A 16,840-nucleotide genomic window follows, 5' to 3' on the forward strand; every position below is an offset into this window, starting at 1 on the left:
ATCTATGGGTCCCTGTCCAGGCTGGAGCATGCCCTGCTGCAGCTGTGCCCAGGCTGCCCGCGGCCCTGGTCCAGGCTCCAGGGCCTCTGGCTGCCCTCCAAAGTCCTGCTCGTGCACCGAGTCCCTTCCTCCTGTTTTCAGCTCTGCCCAGCTCAGGGGACAGTACTCGGTCCACCCACCCACACGACACCCGGACTCCAGCTCCCCGCTAATGTGCACCCTGGGCGGCAGCAGGTGACGGCTCAGGCAGTTGGGTCCCTGCCACCCACGTGGGAGACCCAGATGGGGTTCCCGGCTCCTGACTTTGACCTGGTCCAGCCCCTGCTTTTGTGGGCCTATGGGGGAGTGAACCAGCAGATGGGAGCCCTGTCTGTCTCTCAAATAAATGAATCTGAAAAGAGGTTAGTGATTCTCCCTCGAGGACCCAGGACACAGGTGCATGCTGGGCGCGCAGGCCTCGGGCGTGGGGACAGCGCACCACGGCTTTATTTACTGTTGCGGGAGGTCCCAGTCACCCAGGGGGCTGGAGCCGCTCAAGCGGACAGGAGGGCAGGCAGCACTCGTCCAGAACACTGGCCAAAGCCGACACGGTAGCCGTCCCCCTGGCAATACCCTGCAACAGAGAGGACGGGGTTAGCCAGGGAGCAGCGGGGCAGTGGGCACACAGCCGGCCCCAGGTGGGAAGGCCCCGGTAGCACAGGCTCAGGCCTCCAACAGCAAAGCCGGGCAGAGCCGTACCGGGGAGCACCTGAACTAGAACTCAGAGCCGCCCCAAGGCTGGGGACCTCCGAGACCCGGTGAGGCTGCAGGCTTCCTGGCGGGGTCGACTCCCTTCAAATTCTCCAACCGCCTGATCGTGTGAGCCGGGCTCCTCCCCCTGCTGGCTCTGCCACCTTGGGTCCCTCTGGAGCTCTGTTTCTTCATCTGGGAAATGGGTCTAAGGCTCACACACACTGCCCAGGACCCCTGCAGGGAGGAGCTGGGTGAACACAGAGAGCGCGCGTCGGCTACGCCGCTGCTCATGGGCTCGGCAGCCGGGGCCACGTGTTTGACGTCAGAACTCAGCACCCACATCTGCAGACGGGGAGCAGTGGTGCTGGTCTCGCCAGGGTGCGAGGGTTAAATGAGGTACCTGAGTGAGACAAAAATCCCAGCACAACTCAGGCAGGGATGGCCAACAACTGCACTCACTCCGGCTCCTCCAGGAAGCCCTCGTTCAGTTCCATTTCAACAACAGTGGCGTTGAGGCCAATGCAGGAGAAGCCCCTCCGCGGCCTTGAGGAGGCTCTGCCTGGTGGGGGCCCAGGAATGCACACGAGGCAGGGGAGAGCCGCCCACAGGTGAGAAGGCGGCAGAGGGAGGGAATACACGAGCTGGGTCTTGACGAGCAGGTAGGAGTTCTCTGGGCGGCATTGCAGAACAGCAGGACTTGGCAAGCCTGTCCGGCGGCCTGCGCCTTCCTGAGCCCGCACCCCGGTGCCAGGCCCCCTGGCCGAGCCACCACCCGCGGCCTGTGCAGTGACTCTCAGCGTGCGGGGCCACGGCCTCTGTCCCGGCCAGTGTCCTGCCTACTCCATCACTTGTTTCTGTCGCCTCCCTGGCAGTTCCATTCGAATCCCACAGCTCAGAGGCTTCCACACCGGGGTCGGGGTCAGGGTCAGGGATGGGGCCCCCAGCACAGCCCAGCTGACCGCGGGCAGAAATTCATCAGATCTACAGGAAGTGACCTGACGAAGGCACACGGAAGGCCCGTGTTTGGGGCAGGCGACGGCGAAGCCTGACACCTGCCAGCTCTCGCGAGATTCTGGCCCAGCTACCAACCCTATCAGTGAGAAAGAGGGGACCACGGGAGTGCAGGGCTGCGTAAGGAGACATGGGTGTGCAGGAGGCGCACGACAAAGGTGTTCCCGTGCTGTGTCACAGCTGTCATCGTGGTGCTAATGTCCTAAGCCAGAGGGGCGGAGAAGACAGGGAGAGGGGTCAGGAGGGGCTGGGGGCCATGGCCGCCGGCAGGAACAGCAGAGCCGGTCCTGGAGCGGGCAGGGAGTTCTCCGTTCTGCAGGACAAGGTAGGGGGAGGTGGGGGGGGGAGTGCAGGTGGACTGCAGGAGCGGGTACCGCTGTGCAGAGAAAGCAGAGGCAGCACCTGAGCCTGTGGCTGAGCTGAGGGGACAGGACATCCTCCCAAAGCCACGTGGGCCACCGTCCACAGCCCCGGAGGAGATGGGTCCCCCCAGCTACGGCCAGCCACGCCCAGGAGCTCTGAGCCAGGCCACGGAAGCAGAGACGGCGGGAGAGGAGGCAGGAGGGACACGGAGCAGGCTGCGGGGCAGGGGCTGCCAGCGAGAGCCCGGCTTTCGGTTTGGATGCTGGTGCCCAGGAACTCCCAGCACAGGAAAAAAAGCCGCGATTGTTGGTACAGGCGGCATCTGAAGGAGACACATGTCCCTGCAGGTCACAAGCTGAACACCAGGTGGCGCAAGAGAGAGCAGTTGGGGGTGCCGGGTGCTGTGGCACTGCTCAGCCGCGTGGGCTGCTCACTTCCCTCGCCTCTCCTCCTACCCTCAAGGAGTAGAGAACGCACTGCACTCTCCAGTGGACAAGAGGGCGCAGTGGCCGGCGCCGTGGCTCACTAGGCTAATCCTCCGCCTTGCGGCGCCAGCACACCGGGTTCTAGTCCTGGTCAGGGCGCCGGATTCTGTCCCGGTTGCCCCTCTTCCAGGCCAGCTCTCTGCTGTGGCCAGGGAGTGCACTGGAGGATGGCCCAAGTACTTGGGCCCTGCACCCCATGGGAGACCAGGAGAAGCACCTGGCTCCTGCCATCGGATCAACGCAGTGCGCCGGCCGCAGTGCGCCGGCCGCGGTGGCCATTGGAGAGTGAACCAACGGCAAAAGGAAGACCTTTCTCTCTGTCTCTCTTTCACTGTCCACTCTGCCTGTCAAAAAAAAAAAAAAAAAAAAAAAGAGGGCGCAGTGGTTAGGAGAACGGGGCCCAGAGCCCAGTGGTGGGAGACACCAGTGCACTGCAAGGGAAGCGCGTGGAGGTGGGGCTGGCCCACAGAAGCCTCGTGCAAGTCCTAGTGCAGGTCCACTGGGCACCTGGGACGAGAAGGCAGAGAGATGACCACTGGCCGTGGAGGCATCTGTGCCAGGGCTACCATCACCAACATCCCCCTGCCACCTCGTCTCTTCCTTCCTTTCTCCAAACTCAAGCTGCCTCTGATGGCTTCCCTCGGCCCCCAGCACCGCGGTCCTGATGCGCCACAGGGACGCTGGACACAGCAGCACTGGAGCCCTGGGCCCACAGCCCGGTGACCTCCAGCAGGGTCATCGCCTTCTGCTCTGCAAAGCCAGGGCTTCGAGGCATCACCATGGGCCTCTGCAGCTGGGCCCCAGGAGCACAAGCACCATGAAACTGCAGCTAGGGAGGGTGTGATGAGAAGCAGGAGCAGGGGCTGTGGCTTCCGAGCCGTCCTGAGCTCCGTCCTCCTCCAGATATGTTTTCGTTGAATAACTCATGGCAGCGCCGACTGAGCCTCGGCCCCCAGCACCTCTGCAGGGCCTGAATTACTGGCCCCCAAGAATGTCAGGTCCTAAGCCTTGGACCCGGTTTGGGAGATGCGATTTCAGCTTTTCCAACGCGCTCCCGTGTGTGCCACGTGGAGGAGGTAGAAGGAGACAAGACAGAACACAGAGCAGGAGAACAGGTGCCCTGGTGGCAGAGAATATGGGGGGCCCTGAGCTGCAAGAGGCAAGGAACGGGGCCTCCTGGGAGCCTGGAGAGGACACAGCCCTGCTGACGCCAATGCCGATGCCAACGCTGACACTCACCGGGAGTCCAGACTCCCAAATGTCCTGTAAGGAATGCGGGAGTATAAGCCTCTGTGCTGGAAGCCAGAAGGTTCATGGTAATCAGTTACCGCGGCAGCCACGGGAGACTGAGGGAGCCTGCGGTGTTCCCAGGGAACCTGGTGTGCGCACACGGGTGGCCAGAACTGCGGGTCCTGAGCGAGCTGACAGCAGGGAGGACGTAGGTGGACTGGCTCGGAGCAAGCAGACCAAGCGGTGCCACGGGAGACTGAGAGAGCCCACAGTGTTAGCAGGGAACCTGGCGGGTGACCAGAACTGCGGGTCCTGAGCGAGCTGACAGCAGGGAGGATGAAGGCGACTGGCTCGGAGCAAGCAGACCAAGCGGTGGCCGGGCTGCGCCGGGGATGGGTCCCAGGGTCTGTGAGCCAAGGAGCAAGGCGGCTCCTTTTCAGCACAGGGGCCATGTGGTAGGAGCAGGGCAGAATCAGACGGGAGAAGGAGCTGAGCCTGAGAGAGGCAGCCTGGAGCCACGAGAAAGAAGAGCAGCTGGGGAGGCAACGGTGTGGCTCGGCCTGCAGCACCACGAGCGGGACCGGAGGTCGGGCCGTGCACGAGGCTGGCTGCACACAGAGGGCACCCACACTTAGGAGCACACCCAGCAGGCTGGGCTGGGGAAATCCGCCCAAGACCCCAGCCCAGGGAGCGGGGGGTCAGAAGTGCCGAGACGGGTCAGAGAGGGAGGGTGACAGCATGTGACAGCTGCGGGGCCCCCTCGGTCCCGGGATGTTTCTGAGGCCAGGGCAGGCACCCATGAGGCGCCCACTTCATGCAGGGACCCCGGCAGGAGGCGTCAGCGATGACAATGATGGGGAAGATGGCCACTGGCTCCACCCACCCACGGGGATGCACGCGCTTTCTTGGGTGCCCTAGGCTCCAGCAGAGGCCGGCTGCAAGGCACTGCCGGGCTGGAGGACCAGGTGCTGGGAGGCTTTGGGCCCCCGCGCCTTCATCTCCCACATAGAAACCGTGCCCGTGTGTGGGGAGCAACTCGGACTAGACTGTTACTGGAATTAAGACTTATTCTATGCATCTGCTCTCCCACAATATGGCGCTGGGAGAGGAGGAAACAGCTTCTACGCAGCTGCCTCTCGCCAATTTGAGTGATGACCTGCAGGAGCTGAACCTGCTCCTGATTGGAGGAGAGCAGCATACTCGGCGTGTGGGTAGCAAAGTTGGGATTGGTGGAAGAGGACTATAAAGGAGGAGACAACATGCACCAGGAACACCTAAGGAACACCTGTGCAGCCCCCGAGAGAGCTGGCCGGCGGTGTGCCACTCCCCCGCGGAAGTGGGGAAAGTGGCAGGGGGAACCGCCCTTCCACGGAGGTGGAAGGGACAGTAGCCAACCCAGGAAGAACCAGCAGCAAACCCGGGGAGGGCCGAGCAGACAAAAGAACAGCGCAGGGTCCTGTGTCGTTCCTCCATGAAGAGGGGGAACGACACATGTGGGTCTCAGGGCAGGTGTACAAGACGTCTACTGGAGGAGCAAACGGCTGGCAGGGTCTGCCTTCTGCCATCTAAGCCCATTTTAAAGATGAAGAAACTGAGGTGCCGGAAGGCCAAATGGCAGGAGGCCCAGCTGGGCTGGGCAGGTGTTTGGGCAGTGCCAGGGCTGGAGTCTTGGCTCTGCCCCTGCCCCTGCCCAGCTCCCTGTTAACGTGCACCCTGGCACCCTGGGAGGCAGCAGGTGACAGCTCCAGTGCTAGGGCCACATGGGAAACCGGATGGAGTCCCCAGCTCCTGCCTTCAGCTTGGGATCTCTCTCTTTCCTGGTTTGTCTCTTTTCAAATAAGATAACACAGCTAGGCACGTGTGCAGGGCAGAATGTGTGGGGAACGGGCGGCTGACACTGACTCCAACACCTGCCCGGAGCCCAGCCGCAGGTGGGCAGAGAGTTTTCCGGGAGGCCTGGGGCCAGAAAGCCGCCCCTTATCTCCTGGAGAAGGGGGCAACACGGGTCTCCCACATCACAGGATCTGGGCGCCGGGTGCGGCCCACGCTCCCAACAATGCAGGCAAGGATGGGTCGCGGGGGCCGGGCCAGGGGCCTCACCTGTCAGGGTGACTTCATCGCCGTCCAGCAGGAATGTCCTGGTCTGCCCTTGGCCCAGCTCAATGGGCTTTGTGCCCCTCCAGGACAGCTCCAGCAGGGAGCCGAAGCTCTCGGGCTCCTGCACAGTAGGGGCCAGGGTGGGGGTAGGGGTCACTGAGCGTGCAGAGTCCCCACCGCCAGGGGTCCAGGACCCTCCCTGCTCCTGCGGCTGCCCACCCACAGGGGAGACCTAACCCTAAGCCCTCAGGGTCACGCACCACCCCCCAGTCCGTGACTCTGCCCCAGGCTCGCAGGCATGGGTGACAGGGGCAGGGCCGCAGCCACACGGCCACCTCACTGCTGAGGCTGCTGCCCCATGAGGTCAGGCCGGTCCCTTTAGCTCTGAACTTGGACGGCGTCATGAGGGAAGCAGAGAGGGAGACACGGCCACCCCTGGGGACGCCAGGCCTACTACTCACCGGGCCGCTGATGGTTCCGGAAGCCACCAGGTCCCCCGGGCGCAGGTTGCAGCCATTGACAGAGTGGTGCGTGAGCTGCTGTAGCATCGTCCAGTACATGTGCTGGGGCAGGGGGCACACCAGGTCGGGAGCTGCATAGCCAGCCGGGCCCACGCCAGGGCCCGCACCAGCTCTGCCCTCAGCTGCTTGGAGCCCGCCCCACGGCCTCCTCCAACAAGCACCCCTGGGAGCTACAAGGTGTCACACGGCTGCACCCCGATCTGCGAATGCCTCCTGGGTCCACGGCAGAGTCCCCTTCTCAGTGAACAACGGCCTCACTCACACCCCCCACCCCGCACCCCAGGCCTGGGCAAGCGAATGAATGACTGAAACACGGTGTCAGAGCAGACCAAGGGGAGGAGGTCGGGGGAGAGGGGCCGAGGCACCACAGGCCACAGGACGCACCTGCCCATCCACGGCCACCGTGGCTCAGAGCTGCCGCTCCTGCGGCTGCCCCCGTGCCTCCTCAGAGACCCCTAATGCTTCTGGCTGGCCTCAGGGGACCCAGGGTGACAGTAAACCAGGAATGCACTGGTTCAGAGGCTCTGCAGGCGGTCAACAAACACAGACAGGACCAGCTGAGACTACCACCTGCAATGGCTAAAACGAGACGGCAGACACCACCGGGTGCTGACAAGGTCCGAGTGGAAGTGGTGCCACCGCTCTGGACAAGCACTCAGAAGTACCCCTAGAGCAGAGTGCGCACGGGAGGCCGTTGGGCAGCTCACGCAAAATGTGGACAATGAAACGCTACACACGGATTTCAACCTCTTTTTAAAAGATTCATTTTATTTGGCCAGCGCCATGGCTCAATAGGCTAATCCTCCGCCTTGCGGCGCCGGTACACCGGGTTCTAGTCCCGGTCGGGGCGCCGGATTCTGTCCCGGTTGCCCCTCTTCCAGGCCAGCTCTCTGCTGTGGCCAGGGAATGCAGTGGAGGATGGCCCAAGTGCTTGGGCCCTGCACCCTATGGGAGACCAGGAGAAGCACCTGGCTCCTGGCTTTGGATCAGCACGATGTGCCGGCCTCAGCGGCCATTGGAGGGTGAACCAATGGCAAAAGGAAGACCTTTCTTTCTGTCTCTCTCTCTCTCTCACTGTCCACTCTGCCTCAAAAAAAAAAAAAAAAAAAAAAAAAAAAGATTCATTTTATTTGAAAGACAGAGTTGCAGAAGTGAGAGGGAGAGAAAAAGAGAGAGAGGTCTTCCATCCACAGTTTCATTCTCCAAATGGCCACAATAGCCAGGTCTGGGCCAGACCCAAGCCAGGAGCCAGGAGTTTCTTCTGGGTCTCCCATGTGGGTGCAGGGGCCCAAGGACTTGGGCCATCTTCTACTGCTTTCCCAGGCCACAGCAGAGAGCTGGATAGGAAGAAGAGTAGCCAGGACTTGAACCGGCGTCCATGCGGGATGCTGGCACTGCAGGCGGTGGCTTTACTAGCTATGCTACAGTGCTGGCCCTCACTTTTAATCCCATTTTTCTATGAAATCTTTGATGTTGCCTCGTGAGCCAGTGAGTCCACTCCTGGGTGCACCACTGGCGCATGTGTGCTGTGGTGGTCAGTGGCTTGGGGAGTGCCCCAAAACCGGAATCAACCAAATGCCTTTCCGTGGCAGAACGGACGCACCAGCCGTGGAACACGGCCACAGTGATCAGGACGATGGCGGTGGGAAAACAAGCTCCCCGGGCAAATCTCGCAAACACTCACAGAGCGATAACCAAGAGGCCAGGCAGAAAAGTGACCGGCAGGCACGAGGGATGGAGTCACAGAGGTCAGGGAGTGACGCGGCCCCGAGAAGCCCCGGGCACAGCTGAGCTGAGGGGCCGGAAATTTCCCATTGTTGATCGGGCACCGGTTGCACAAGGATGTTCATTTTGTGAAATTCCCTCAAGCCATGTACTTTCAACTCGTGTGTTATCTACGCGTGTGATGCTTCCATTGAAAGTTTATTTAAAATATTGAGCCAGGGGGCTGGTGTCATGGCATAGTGGGTAAAGCCACAGCCTGCAATGCCATCATCCCATATGGGCACCTGTTCGAGTCGTGGCTGCTCCACTTCTGATCCAGCTCTCTGCTACGGCCTGGGAGAGCAGCAGAGGATGGCCCAATTGCTTGGTCCCCTGCACCCACATGGAGACCTGGATGAAGCTCCTGGCTTCGGCTTGGCCCAGCCCTGGCCATTGCAGCCATTCGGGGTAGTAAACCAGCAGATGGAAAACCTCTCTCTCTCTCTCTCCCCTTGTCTCTCTGTAACAATGCCTTTCAACTATAATAAATGAAATCTTTTTGAAAATAAATAAAATAAAGTCTTAAGCCACTGTCATCAGGCCAGCCCCTGGCAGGGCAGGAGGACCCAAGGACAAGACCCTTGCAGGAACACCGACCGTTCCCACTGGCCACTGGCCACGCCCCTGCAGCTTCCGTCTCGAGACAACTGTGCAACCTCACGGCCATTTGTGGACAGGGATGGGGAGCTCCAGGCCCACAGGCAGACCTGTCACCACCTCTCCTGCTGCTGCCAGGGACGGACAGACCTTCCGCCCCGGTGAGCTCCCGAGAGGCTGCACGCCCGCTCCAAGGCTTACCTTAAAGTTGGACCTGCAAATGGTGGCTGCCTGGCTCATATTTTCTCCTGTTGGAGAGAAAAGAACAACAGCATTGCTGAAGACTTGGTTGCATCCATCAGGGAGCGGAAATAAAAAACACACCTTGCAAGCGTTCTGTGGCCTAAGCCTCCCGTTGTTCAGCAAATCTGATTTCATTTAAGGGTCGGTGGAACAATAAGTTCACGGGATCAGAACTGGGAGACCTCCACGGAGACGCGCTGATCCAGGGGTGCGAAAGCCACGCACACAGCCTCCACTTCCTCTTCCCGCACCCACCGTGGACCAGTGCTGGGATCAGGCAGGTGCTCCCTCTGAGTCCAGAGTCAGCCTCAGGATCCTTCTTAACACAAGGCTCCTGGCAGCCCCCGACAACTGGCCAGTGTGCCAGCTGCTCCCCCCGGAGGCCGCCGGCTAAGGCCATCCAGGTGGCCCCCTGCGGGGATAAGCAATCTCCTCCCACAGCACTTAGTCAACATCCACTGCGTGCAAGGCCCCAGGCTCTTGCTACTCCACCGCTGAACAGCACGGATGCTTAGAAAGTTCTTCCACTTCCTCAAAACCCAGCTCCCCCCCGGGCTCCCAGGTGGAGAACAGGTGCAGTCCTCAGCCGCCTGCTGCCCCTCCCCCAACCTTCCACCCAGATCCCCACGCGGATCACAACGGGAACTTCAGCACCGCGTCTCTGCACACTGCGCTCTCTCGGTCACCTTGTCCCTTGGCCAGCAGCGCACCTCTGGGCAGAAGGAAGAAACCCCGGGATGAAAACAAGGCAGAAGTGGACTCCAGGGGCCAGCGCTGTGGCGTGGAGGGTTAAGCTGCCACCTGCCATGCCAGCATCCCATACAGGGAATGACTCGTGTCCAGGCTGCTCCACTTCCGATCCAGCTCCCAGCTAATGGCCTGGGAAAGCAGCGGAAGACGGCCCAAGTGCTAGGGCCCTGTTACTCATGTGGGAGACCAGGAAGCAGCTCCTGGCTTCTGGCTTCGGCCTGGCCCAGCCCTGGCTGCTGCAGCCATTTGGAGAGTAAACTAGCGGACAGAAGCTCTCTGTCTCTGTCTCTGTCACTCTAACTACGAGCCTAGAAGTTAGGATTCTCGGGTTTAGTCCCGGTCTTGCCATCCCAGCTAAGTGACTTGGGAGAACCCTTTGTCCCCACCCACCCATGCCCCGAGCCTCAGTTTCCCTTTAGCACAGGAAGAAGCAGGGCTACAGCAGCTCTGTCGCTCCCTCCGACTCAAACTTGCTCCCTTCTGGGCAACGCTGAGCCTCCTGCCGGAAGGGCAGTTCCACACAGAGCCGGGGCCCTGGGACCGGCGGGGAGAGAGACAGAGCCGAGGCTGGCGCAGGCAGCCAGGCGGGACAGAGGGCCGGGGGAGGAGACCTGCCCAGAGCGCAGCCACCGTGCAGATGCGCCCTGGTTCCTGATGCTCCCCGGGACAGGCACTGTTCCAGATTTTTCCATGAGCTGATATGCTCGGCGCCCATGACGCCGCGAGGCCGACACCATGGCTACTCCATTTCTCAGACAAGAAGCCAGGGGCGCTTCGGCACGGCAGCCTTGTTCTCACAGGTGCAGGGGATGCAGGCCCAGTGTCTGCGGTGGGGCTGGGTGTGCGGGCTCGGTACAGCCCCAGTGGGCCAAGCCACGGCCCCCGGGGGCAAGGAAGGCTCTCAGACACGGACACGCAGCCCTGCCGTGCAGAAGGTCACTGTGGGATGTGAGCAGGGCCGGGAGGAGCCGGGGCAGGCGTTGCACAAGGAGGACGAGGCCCCAGGCCCTGTGCTCTCTGCCCTAAGAGCTGGGAGCTCAGGGACAGAGCTCATGTCACATGGGAGCACAGGCGTCCTCCCATCCTCTCCAAGAGCCCCACACGGCTCCTGGCGCTGGCAGCCCTTGCCCCTACTACCCCCCACCAAAGCTTCCGAGCCATCCAGGTGAAGGTACTGGGCCCACGTGCCAAGCCCCTGGGCACACCTGCTCACCCCACGTACCACCTGCCATGGCACTGGACTACACACCCCTACATAACCCCTGGGCACACCTGCTCACCCCACGTACCACCTGCCATGGCGCTGGGCCCACACACAGACCAAGCCCCTGGGCACACCTGCTCACCCCACGTACCACCTGCCATGGCACTGGGCCACATACACCCACAGAGCCCCTGGGCACACCTGCTCACCCCACGTACCACCTGCCATGGCACTGGGCCACACACACCCACAGAGCCCCTGGGCACACCTGCCCTCCCCACGTACCACCTGCCATGGCACTGGGCCACACACACCCACAGAGCCCCTGGGCACACCTGCTCACCCCAATACCACCTGTCATGGCACTGGGCCCACACACCCCTACATAACCCCTGGGCACACCTGCTCACCCCACGTACCACCTGCCATGGTGCTGGGCCCACACACACCCACAGAGCCCCTGGGCACACCTGCTCACCCCACATACCACCTGCCATGGCACTGGGCCACACACACCCACAGAGCCCCTGGGCACACCTGCTCACCCCAATACCACCTGTCATGGCACTGGGCCCACACACCCCTACATAACCCCTGGGCACACCTGCTCACCCCACGTACCACCTGCCATGGTGCTGGGCCCACACACACTCACAGAGCCCCTGGGCACACCTGCTCACCCCACATACCACCTGCCATGGCACTGGGCCACACACACCCACAGAGCCCCTGGGCACACCTGCTCACCCCACATACCACCTGCCATGGCACTGGGCTATACACACCTACATAACCCCTGGGCACACCTGCCCACTCCACGTACCACCTGCCATGGCGCAGAGCCCCATGCACCCACAGAGCCCCTGGGCACACCTGCTCACCCCACGTACCACCTGTTATGGTGCTGGGCCACACACCCCTACATAACCCCTGGGCACACCTGCCCACTCCACGTACCACCTGCCATGGCACTGGGCCACACACACCCACAGAGCCCCTGGGCACACCTGCTCACCCCACGTACCACCTGTCATGGCACTGGGCCACACACACCCACCCTGGGCACACCTGCTCACCCCACGTACCACCTGCCATGGTGCTGGGCCACACACACCCACAGAGCCCCTGGGCACACCTGCCCACCCCACGTACCTTTCAGAGCAACAAAGAGATTGATGTCAAACGTGTAGGGCTGGTCATGGCGGAGGTACGGCAGGGGCCTGGGGTCCTGGGAGGGCAGCACACAGCACGGGGGCCTCAGACTAGGCGCCCCCAGCACCTGCCTCCCTGCCCAGGGACCCCAGGCGGCAGGAGCCTCTTGTCTCCAGGAACCTCGCTCCATGCCCCTGGACACTGTGCCCCGCCCCCCTTGGGACAGTGGGGGTAGGGGGAGCCTGGCCAGGCTCCAGGAAGAGTTGAGGGAGGGGCATCAACAGGTTAAAGGTCACAAACTAGAGGTGGGGAACACAGCGAGAGGGGCAGCTGGTGGCCTCCCAGGGGGCAGAGGACCAGGCCCCATCTGGTGCGGGAGCCAGCTCGGGGGCAGCCGGGACAGCCAGGCTGGGAGGCCTGCACTTTGGCCCAAAGCAGCGCCCTCCCAAAGCATGCCACCTGAGTCCCCAGTGGGACGTGAGCTCTGGGGGTGCTCTCCGTAGTGAGAGGCTGGTGGGCAGTAGGGGTACAAAGCCCCTCTTCTCAATGCAGCTCTAACCTGGGGGCGCTCTAGAGAAAAGCTCCGTGAAGGCGGGGTGGGGGCTGTGCACGCACGGGAAGCGGGAAGGCTGGCGGGGAGGCAGGCAGGGCGGCCCCCAATTACGAAGGCGGAGCTGGACGAAGCAGGGCGACGCAGTGGAAGATGAGCAGAGCGGGCTGCCTGCAGGGCACGGGGCGGGCGCCCCTCTGTGGCTCCCTCAGGACTGTGTCTGCGGGCTCCTGCACCAGGCGCGCTTACCTGCTCCGGGTTAGGCACGGCAAAGGGCAGGAGGGCGTCCATGGGCACCACCCACGGGGAGATGGTGGTTCCAAAACTCTTGCCGAGGAAGGGCCCCAGGGGCACGTACTCCCACTGCTGAATGTCTCGGGCTGTGGAAGAAGGGCAGGCTCCAGGGTCTCCCAAGAACGGCCGGGCTCCCACCCCAGGCTCCCGCCTGGCCTCGACACCCAGCACAGCCTCCTCCATGGAACCCTGCACCAGCCTGGCTGCCCGGGACCAGGGGGCCAAGAGCACCCAGTGGCAAGGACAGAAGTCCTGGAGGGCGATGTGCCAGGTGACAGCAAAGAGGGGGATGGCCAAGGGTGGCCAGGGTGGCCCCAGGAAGGGGCCGGCAGCTCAGCCTCCAAGGCAGGAGGGCACCTCCCGGGGCGTCCGGCACTTCCTCTTGTCCTGCACCAGCACTGGGGCTGGGCTGCTTCGCTTCAAATCTTAGCAACAGGAATTTCTCGGGGCCTCACCTGCATCGTGGGCGTGACAGTACCGCCAGTACCTGTAGGGGGCAGCAGCAGGGCACGTGCGGGCCGGGGGGTTGTGGGGGTGTCAAGCCCAGGCCCGACACACAGTAAGGGCTTGGAGCTCTGAGCTGTGACGCCCGCCGTGTCCCCGGGCAGCAGCCAAGGGCGCAGCAGCTCAGGAGGGGTGAGGTGTGTAGAGCCAGCAGGGCTCGCATTCCCAGCCAGGACACCCAGGCAGCTGCAGCGTCAGTGTCCCCATCCCCCCACCCCGCACCACCGAGCGCGACCCCCAGGGACGTACCGCTCCAGTCATTCATGAGGACCATGCCGAAAATGTGCTCGTGGGCCTTGGAGATGGGGATGGGCTCTCCCAGTCTGTTCCCGGGGCCTACGAAGAAAGCCTAGCAAAGGAGAGGGAGCTGATCAGAGCCCGGGTGGCTTGATGCCCCAGCTCACCTGCCGCCCAGGGAGCCAGGGGCGGCCAGCCCGGCACCAGGACTGCCTCGGGAGCCTGCAGGAGTCCGGGTCTTTAAGACATACTTTCTATCTTTCTGTTTGATAGCTCCCATCAATCAGTTCCTTCCTCAAAGGTCCACTACAGCCGGGAAGGGGCTAAGGTCAAGGCCAGGAGCCAGAAACTCAATCTAGGTCTCCCGCTGAGTAGCAGGGACCCAGGCTGAGCCATCAGCTGCTGCTGCCTCCCAGGGCGCGCATGAGGAAGCTGGAGGCAGGAGCCGGAGGTGCCCGGATGTGGGTTGTGGGGAGCAGGCCACTGTTCCTACGTCACAAAGTGTTCCCAAGGGGTCGGGTGAGCAGCATGCAGCAGCCGGCCAGGGTCCGGCCAGGGCCTAACCAGACCCTGCTCACAGCCCTCCAAGAGCGCCACAGCGCCTCCCCCTTCTCCTTCTAGCACCTTCCATGTCACTCTGCTCTTTCCCCTTCACCCCCCCCCCCCACACACACACACTTGGCATTGAAAGATTTGACAGCAACTGAGGCTGGCACAAAATGAAAAGACCAGGGTTGGTCTTTGTGCCTCCCTCATGCCACAAAGAGGGCCTGGCGGGTACACCCCACGCTGCACCTGTCACCCCGCTGACCTGGAAGCTAAGTCTGCACCTCTGTGTTGCACCTGCTCACTGGAGATTCCCGCCACCCTCAAGGCCAGGCCACCTGTGCCCAGTGCCCACAGTTGTTCTTCTACTCGCTAACTTCCGGCCCTGGAACAGGGCCAAGCTCGGGGAAGCCTCTGCCTGCAGAGACCCCCATTCTCCTAGGGACAGGACCCCAGCATGGTGACTGCTGGCCAGGAGACCACCCCCGCGTCTCACATGGCACCTTCACTGGGGCAGTGGGCACAGAGGGTGGCAAGGATGTCCTGGGACCCAGAGCTGAGATAGTCATGCCGAAAGCCTGCAACAAAGGCCGCTCCCCCTGCCCGCCTGCACTCCCCTCACTGGGCACAGCCCTGCCACTGCTCATCTGACCACCCTGAGGGTGTGAAGACACTGCCCGCTGCCCTGAGCACTCCCTTCTCCAGTGCAGCCCCTCCCTTCCACTGCCTTCCTGGTCCCCTCACCCAGGAGGCTGCTCAGAGCCCAGTGTGCCTCTTAAAAACGGAACTTAAAAGGGACCGGTGATGTTACGTTGGGGGTTAAGTCGCTGTTTGTGAGATCAGCATCCTTATGAGTGCCAGTTCAAGTCCCAGCCGCTCCACTTCCGATCCAGCTCCCTGGTAAATGGGCCTGGAAAAGCAGTGGAAGATGGCCCAAGTACTTAGGCCCCTGCACCCATGTGGGAGACCTGGATGGAGTTCTGAGCTCCTGGCTTCAGCCTGGACCAGCCTGGGCTATTGTGGCTATTTGGGGAGTGAACCAGCAGATGGAAGATCTCTCCCTCTCTCTCTCTCTAACTGTAGCTTTCAAATTAAAAAAAATTTTTTTTAAAAAAGAGAGGTCCTTGGGGTAACACAGCTGAGTACATCGACATCCACACCCTGGCTGCGACGTGGCACTGTGGCTGTGCAGGCTGGCACCATGCAGAGGCCGAGTGAGCAGCATTCAGAGCCTCTGTGTTATTTCTTATCTATGTGATGACGTCAAAATAAAAAGCTTAATGTGGAGTGCATATCTGGTACGGCTGTGAAGACGTCATCTGGCATGCCCACATCCCACATTAGAATGCGGAGTTCCGGCCCCGGCTCCGCTCCGTCCAGCTTCCTGCTAACATGCGCCCTGGGAGGCAGGAGGTGACGGCTCAAGTGTCCAGGTCCCTGCCACCCACATGGGAGAGCACGATGAGTCTGGGCTCCTGGCCTCGGCCTGGTTCAGCCCCGTCTGCTGCAGGCCTTTGGGGGATGAACCAGTGGTTGGATGAGCTCTTTGTATCTGTCTCCATGTCTCTGACTTTCCAATAAGATGAAAAACTTTTTTAATTAAAAAAAAAAGTATAATTAATAAACACACACACACAGCCTTGAAATGACGGTGGTTCCGGGGCTGTGCAGGCCCAGCCATGCGTGCGATGGCGCACACGGTAGATTCTCGCCACAGACACTGACTCAGCAAATACCGACCCTCGGCCTGCAGGAGAGACACACAGTGTGGCTCTCTGAGGCTCTGGGCACTGATAAATATGCAATGCATAACCTTGTTTTGCGTGTTCCTTTTCAGATACATCTTTCACTTACAGAAGGGCTTCAACAAGCTCATGGAAATTACCTTTTGATTCCATTTGCCCATGAAGCTTTTTATATTAAAAAAAATTATTTATGTAAAAGACAAAGAGACAGAGATCTTCCCTCCACGGGCTCACTCCCCAAATGGCAGCAATGGCCAGATCTGGGCCAGGCCGAAGCCAGGAGCTCCATCCAGGTCTCCCCCATGGGTGGCAGGGGCCCTTGTACTCGGGTCACCCGCTGCGGCTTTCCTGGGCACATTGGCAGGGAGCTGGATCAGAAACACAGCAGCCAGGACTTGGAGTGACACAGGGACACCAGTGTGGCGAGCCGTGGCTCCACCCACAGCACCACGACACCAGTCCCCGCTTACACGGCTGGCCTATTAACACTGCACTCTAGGCCAACTGCAGGATCTAAAACTAAGCCAATCCACACATGCAAGGGGACTTCCGAGAGTTCACAGCCAAAGGGAATTAAAAGGCAAAGTTTATTTTGGTACAAAAATTTAAAAAAGTGGAAACCCGGCCGGCGCCGCGGCTCACTAGGCTAATCCTCCGCCTAGCGGCGCCGGCACACCGGGTTCTAGTCCCGGTCGGGGCGCCGGATCCTGTCCCGGTTGCCCCTCTTCCAGGCCAGCCCTCTGCCGTGGCCAGGGAGTGCAGTGGAGGATGGCCCAGGTGCTTGGGCCCTGCACCCCATGGGAGACCAGGAAAAG

The 16,840-nt window shown here is 61.6% G+C and overlaps 1 protein-coding gene across 3 annotated transcripts in view; it reads right to left on the reverse strand.

Annotated features, from left to right (window-relative positions):
* Positions 1-402: 402 nt before the first annotated feature.
* FAH (fumarylacetoacetate hydrolase) overlaps positions 403-16,840 on the reverse strand; it is a 29,059-nt gene continuing 12,621 nt past the window's right edge. For 2 of the 3 annotated variants that reach the window (XM_051834227.3, XM_051834225.3), the window contains exons 8-14: positions 13,747-13,846; positions 12,949-13,079; positions 12,150-12,225; positions 9,002-9,048; positions 6,380-6,481; positions 5,922-6,039; positions 403-613 (exon numbers count right to left, since the gene is read on the reverse strand). In XM_051834227.3, coding sequence (XP_051690187.1) covers positions 534-613; positions 5,922-6,039; positions 6,380-6,481; positions 9,002-9,048; positions 12,150-12,225; positions 12,949-13,079; positions 13,747-13,846 — 654 coding nt within the window. In that variant the 3' untranslated portion in view covers positions 403-533. Of the gene's footprint in view, positions 614-5,921; positions 6,040-6,379; positions 6,482-9,001; positions 9,049-12,149; positions 12,226-12,948; positions 13,080-13,746; positions 13,847-15,433; positions 15,718-16,840 lie in introns of those variants that run through there. The other variant, XM_089309529.1, reaches the window with a different exon arrangement.

This window comes from Oryctolagus cuniculus, chromosome 12, assembly GCF_051225735.1.
Source record: "Oryctolagus cuniculus isolate XC-2025 breed Fujian yellow rabbit chromosome 12, ASM5122573v1, whole genome shotgun sequence".
Lineage (NCBI taxonomy): Eukaryota > Metazoa > Chordata > Mammalia > Lagomorpha > Leporidae > Oryctolagus > Oryctolagus cuniculus.